The 6286-nt window shown below is 46.8% G+C and overlaps 1 protein-coding gene across 1 annotated transcript in view; it reads left to right on the plus strand.

Annotated features, from left to right (window-relative positions):
• The first annotated feature begins 1706 nt into the window (after positions 1–1706).
• Positions 1707–6286, plus strand: part of LOC112108569 (methenyltetrahydrofolate synthase domain-containing protein) — a 21911-nt gene continuing 17331 nt past the window's right edge. The window contains exons 1-3 of the mRNA XM_029914243.1: positions 1707–1779; positions 3659–3762; positions 5464–5577. Coding sequence (XP_029770103.1) covers positions 1707–1779; positions 3659–3762; positions 5464–5577 — 291 coding nt within the window. The remainder of the gene's footprint in view (positions 1780–3658; positions 3763–5463; positions 5578–6286) is intronic.

The raw sequence follows: 6286 nt of genomic DNA on the forward strand, positions 1-6286 counted from the left end.
TCTCTAAGGTGCCACAAGGACTCCTCGTTGTTTTTGCTGATACAGACTAACACCGCTACCCCTCTGAAACCTGTCACCGAGCAGAAAAAGTTTCCTAAAGACCTGACTTCTTTTACGTTTATTTATACAGATTTGTCAGAGAAAACACTTATGCAATCAACTGCCGTAGCGAAGAGAGAACGCATTTGTATCTGCCCAGCAATACATCTGTAACTATTCAGAAAGAAGCATCCTAATTTGTTCTGCTTTCTGGTTGGCACAGTAACAGTCAGTTCTGACTGTGGATGTATAGCAGTAGCATCCAACCCAAGCAGATTAGAACCTAAATTCATAAGCCTTCTCCCACCACCACCCTTTAAAATAAACCTAGGTTTCATTGTTCCCATGACCCTGTATTCCACTTGATACAGGAATGTTCAGATTCTTGAAACTCTGTCTTCCCTGAGTCATTTTTTGAATATTTGAATTCTATAAATAATAATAAATCCTGTAATTTAATATCCCATTAAATTTAAGAGAGAAAAATGCTGTTTTGAATAGCATAGGGAAGTGAAATTCAGTGTAAAGATTTTACATTGTTCTGTTCATAAACTACTGGATTTAAATGAAACTGTAATTGGTTGTGGGGCTTTTTTTATTAATGTGTTTTTTCCAAATATAGCACGCAATCAAAAGAAAGACCAAGATATTTCTATAAACTTTTTGGACTACACTGTGTTCTCAGTTTTTAAGCACAATTCCCCACTGATTTCAACTTTAAAATTTATGGCACAGCATGTCCCTTTGTATATTTAATTTCAGGAAGAATATCGCCATTGTTCATGAATTTGGGCCATGCAATCATTTATATTGTTCTTATTAAAACTGAGCTAAAAGACACCTTGTAATCCCCAGCTGCAGACTGCAGGATTATAACATAACAGTTGCCCACCAATGAGGACATTTCAAAAAAAGAAAGTGGAGCCAAGAATATCATACCCAGAAACTCACAAGAGGATACTTAATTTAAATCAAACATTCCACTAAGGCTCCTTATTTGGAATAGGGCAGAATTCTATAACAACACTCCACTGCCCCAAAACTTGAAGGCTCAGTAATCCTGCTGGTTTTGAGAACTGCATATACAGTAGAATTTGGCTGATGGATATATGCATGACAGGGAAGTACCCCAATTAACAAAATGTCCTTTATAGCACAGGATCCCATCCTGCAATCCTTAATTAGAACAAAATCCCATTGACTGGAAGAACAAACATACTGACTCAGACCAATGATCCATCTAGCCCAGTACCCTGTCTTCCAACAGCGGCCAATGCCAGGTACTTCCGAAGGAAGGAACAGAATAGGCAACCATCAAGTGATCCATCCCCTGTTGTCCAATCCCAGCATCTGGCAATCAGAGGCTAGGGACACACAGAACATTACTTACTATCTTGGCTAATAGCCATTCTCCATGAATGTATCTAGTTCTATTTTGGCCTTCACAACATTCCCTGATAACGAGTTCCACAGGTTGACTGTGCGTTGTGTGAAGAAGTAAACCTGTGTAAAAACGTCAAGATCAGGCTCAGAAATTAGTATTTTTATCAGATGCATAGATAAGTACAATGCTGTGTAAAGAAATCATGCAGCTAGATACATTTTATCCCCTGTGCACTTTAGTTGCACTGGGGTAATTGCAATTTAATTTTATGGAGTGTAAGAGCATGCCTACTCTTCTCCCACCAAGGATTCGAGCCCAGACCCTTTCCCCACCTGCTATCATTTGCTGCTGTGAAGGTAGTTTTGCAGCTGAGTGCTGACTGTGAAATTGCTGTTACTTCACAGGGGCCAGAAATAAGAGAGGAAGGAAAACCTTGTGGTTGAGGTGCTGGGCTCGGAAGCAGGAGAGCTGGATTTGATTCCTGGCTTTGCCACAGATTTCCTGGGTGACATTGGGTAAACCACTTCCCACTCTTACAAGCATGTACTTAATATTCAGAGGACAACTGCAGTGTGGGGGTTTTAATCTCCCCATTGTTCACTTCCCCATCTGTGAAATGGGGATAATAACGCTTCCTTCCTCAGAGAGCTCATTGCCGGAAGCCGGGTTAGAGTCCTAGGCGAACCAAGAGGGAAAGAACTTTTAAAATCCAATTATTTGCTCTCATCTTGGTCAATGGCAATGGGTGATGCCAGCGTCTCTTTTTGTTTCACTATCCCCGCCCTGGGTATTGCTGACGCCCAGGTTTCATCCGCTGCAGGGGATGTATAGAGAGTGTCTCTATTTGTCTTTACCACAACTGCTTGGGAGTGGATTCCTTGCCGGGGTTTAGTGTTGCTAAGAGCTCCGTGTGACGCGCTTGCCATTGGGCACCTCGCAAATGCCCAGCTTTTGGCAAGGACATTTTGGCCCTCTTGGAGACACCCATAGGCGCCGGCCCGGAACTAGGGTGCTGCAGTGACACCCCCCCTGGCTTGAAGTGGTTTCCATCATCTACAGGGTTTACAGTTTGGTTCAATGGCTCTCAGCCCCCCCACTATCCACATTGTCCCAGCTCCCCTGGAGACACCCTTGGGCCAGTGGCTTGAGCAGAAGTGGGAGTGAGAAGACGGAGCGTCTATTCCCTGCCCTTCTGCAAGTCCCTTCAGCGGGGGTTCGCCTCCCACCCAGCCTGTGAGCTCTGCGGGGCGGGGGCTGGCTCTCCCGGGGGGTTGTGCAGCGCCGCGCGCTGGGGGGGCTTCCAGGCGCCACTGCAACCCGCAGTCGGGTTGGTTATGGGCGGGGCGCTTCGCTGGAGAGCCAAGCCAGCCCCACCCCCTGCGTGTCGGTCCGTCGGGCTGAGGGTTCTTGTCTGCTCCCGGCCGCCGTAGTCCCTGCAGACATGTGGGGCCGCCAGCTGATGGGTACAGGAGGGGGGCGGTACCGGGCAGACACACACGGCGCTTCCCGCTGCTCAGGGGACATGGAGGCGGGGGTGCGGCTGAGCGCTGGTGGGAACTGCCGGGAGTCCCCGGGGAGGGGCTTTGGGGGGGCGATAGCCCCAGGGAGGGAGGGGTGGGTGGGTGGGGGCGATAGCCCCGGGGGGGGGTGAAGAGGGGGGGTGATAGCCCCAGGGCGAGGGAGACTAGACAAAGGGGAAATGGGTGCCCCCGTATGGAAGGGGAGGGAATTGTGCAGGGGCTCCGTCCCCACATTGATCGTGGAGGTCAGACCCGGGGGTGCAAAGCTTCTCAGTACCCTAATGCATAGACAACGAGGAGTCCTTGTGGCACCTTAGAGACGAACACATTTATTTGGGCATCAGCTTTTGTGGGCTAGAACCCACTTCATCAGATGCACTGGGTTCTAACCCACGAAAGCTTATGTCCAAATAAATTTGGTAGCCTTAGGTGCCACAAGGACTCCTCGTTGTTTTTGCTGATACAGGCTAACACGGCTACCCCTCTGAAACCTGTCTAATGCATAGAGCACTTTGTGCAATCTTCCTTCCCTGTGGAAATAACTGAAGTAGCTGAGATACGCAAGGGCAACTTTCACGGTGGCTGTCCAGTGTGTCCCCAACACTCTGTTACAGTGAAACTCTAACCTTTATCTCACTGGCCTGGCACTCTGCTGTATATTCTATTAATTCACCTTGCCTTGATTCTGCTCCTGATCCTTATTGCCTTTTGTAAGGTGTCTCCAAATGGGACATCCGGACGAAGATCTGGGACTACCTGGAAGCAAATAACCTGGCTGATTTCCCAAGACCAGTGCATCACCGGATCCCCAATTTCAAGGTATTGTGGTTTTTCAGAAATGAACAATATACATTCCTGTCATGTGCAAAACGAAACATTCTCTTGGCTGGAAACCCTTAAAAATGAAGTGGGTATGTTGCATTTATGAAATACAAATGGGTTATTCTGGTGTATATCAGAAATGGTTTGTCCATCATGCATCCCAACAGTCTGCACAATTAGTGAATAACCATAGCACCTGGGATGGATTGGGGGGAAAAGCCATCAGATTGGCAAATATAACTGAAAAACTTGAGGGGTTTTGTACAGTTCTTATTCCTAAATACTGAATGGGATAATAATATCTTGCTCTTAAATAATGCTTTTTATCAGTAGATTTCAAAACACTTTACAAAGGAGGTCAGTATCATGACCCCATTTTCCAGTTGGGGAAACTGAGGCACCAAGATGCCCTGCCCCAGGTCCTCCAGCAAGCCAGTGGTGGGGACAAGAATAGAATCCAGGTCCCCCGAATCCTAGTCCTGTGCTCTCTCCCCTAGGCCACACGGTCTATAATGTGCTGCTAAAATAGGGTTTTGTAAATGATGGCAGCCAGACGTATGTCGAGGTAGCTGGGCAGTGGTGGCTGAGCCATATTTTCTGCATAGGAAAGCTGCAGCCTTAATGCCCCCAGGTCACTGGGCAGGGAGAAACGAGAGTGTGGTCAGAAGTGGCACTTAATGTACCTATAAAATCTAGCATGTCCAGCACTAGCGTCAAAATGCACAAGGGCGTGAGGCCATGGCCGTTCTATCAGCCTGCCCAGTGACTTGTTGTTTTGATGTGCAGTCATTCTCAGGAAGCGGTGGCTGTAGCATTGCGTCTGCTTCCAGTGTTGGTTTACTGAGTGAGAGGAAGCTCTTTCCATTCTCTAGTGCACCCGCACAGTGGATTTGGCCACTAAACATTAAGAGCTGTGTTACAACTCTGGCTACAGTTTTGCTCAGGGGAATAAGTAGGTGTAATGAGCCCCCGGGCTTCCTCGCATGGACTATCAGTATCATGGGTAGCAGTACAAGGGGGGAGAATGGCTGCCACCAAGCCACTGCTTCCCCTCCCATGCAGGTGGATGGAGAATGAGTGGGCAGGGAATGAACCCAAAGCACCAGCCTGTGCAGTTGAGTTGGTGCAGGGGGGAAGCAACTTCCCCAAGAAGAGGGCTGGTGTGGCTTTACTTCCTCCTGAAACAAGGGGACTGAGGCACAATTCAGTCCCTGCTCTGCTTCTGGGGTAGCATCGCTGGCACTAGCCCTTACTTGGGGTGGACTACAAGGTGCCAGTTGAGTACCCGCTAGTGATTATCAATGGGAGCAAGAGTTGCAGGTACCCAACGAGTCCCATGAGGCACTTGGATTTTACTCTGGGTGGTTATGAGTATTTGAGACATCACCAATTTAGCAAGAAATTCTTGGTCCAGCGGGTCAGCGTTAGAAGTAGGGAATTAAATTGCATTGCTTGATGGAAGGTGGGAGTTGACTCTCTCGGATTTGGAAGGTTGTGAACAGTCTGATGACATGCTGCTGTCTTATGAAAACAGGGTGCTTCGCATGCTGCAAGTAGGCTCCCAGGTTTACAGGAATTCAAAACTGCCAAGACCATTAAAATAAACCCTGATGCTCCCCAGAAGACTGCTCGCTTTCTAACCCTGGAAGTAAGTGTCGGTATTCCTTTTCCTTTTTAATGGCTGTTCCATTGATGCAGGGGTCTCACCAGGCTTGCCATGCTGTCCGAGAGCTTGACGTGTTCAAAAGAACAAGTGAGATTAAAGTGGACCCTGACAAACCACTAGAAGGAGTTCGGCTAGTGACCTTACAGGTAATTGAACCTCCCCTGAATGAGGGTGATGCAACCCCCAAGTGCTTGAGCAGACCACGTTGTCCAAGGTTCTTGGCATTTATATGGCACCAGTCACATGAGAGCTTTACAAATAAGTGTTACAAGTGGAGAAACTGAGGCACCCGGCAAGTCGGTGGGAGAGTTTGGAATAGAACTCAGGAAAACCAGCCCTCTGCTCTAACCATTAGATACTTTCCCTCCTGTATACACTAGCTGGTACATGACACTTTTCACAGCAGAATGAAAGTATTCTCTGTATAGCTGTAAGTCTTCAGGGTACAGCTACTACAATAGCTGTGGGATAAAAATGCCTCTCATAAAGCCCCCATGGCTTTGTGTCATGTTGTGATACAGACTTGCAAACTCTTAAATAAATCCAGGTTGAATTGCATCCATAACATTAATGTAACATCTCTCAATATGCCCCATTTCACATTGACTGTCTGGATCAGCACGTGATGGAAACTAGATTCTTCCACTGTCATTGTTGAGAATGATCTTACATTTAGATTAGTTCATCCAATGTCTTGTTCATCTTTGAAATAAATAATCTTCTCTGATTTCATTGTCTTGCTTATTAGAAAGGATTCATTTGCAAGTATTGAGAATTATTTATTTGTACAAATGGTAATTCTGTATTTTTGCCCGGAGGAGCATTGGTCTTTGTGCTCAAACATATGGCAGTAAA

This window comes from Terrapene carolina, unplaced genomic scaffold (assembly GCF_002925995.2).
Source record: "Terrapene carolina triunguis isolate 2854851 unplaced genomic scaffold, T_m_triunguis-2.0 Scaffold33911, whole genome shotgun sequence".
NCBI lineage: Eukaryota > Metazoa > Chordata > Testudines > Emydidae > Terrapene > Terrapene triunguis.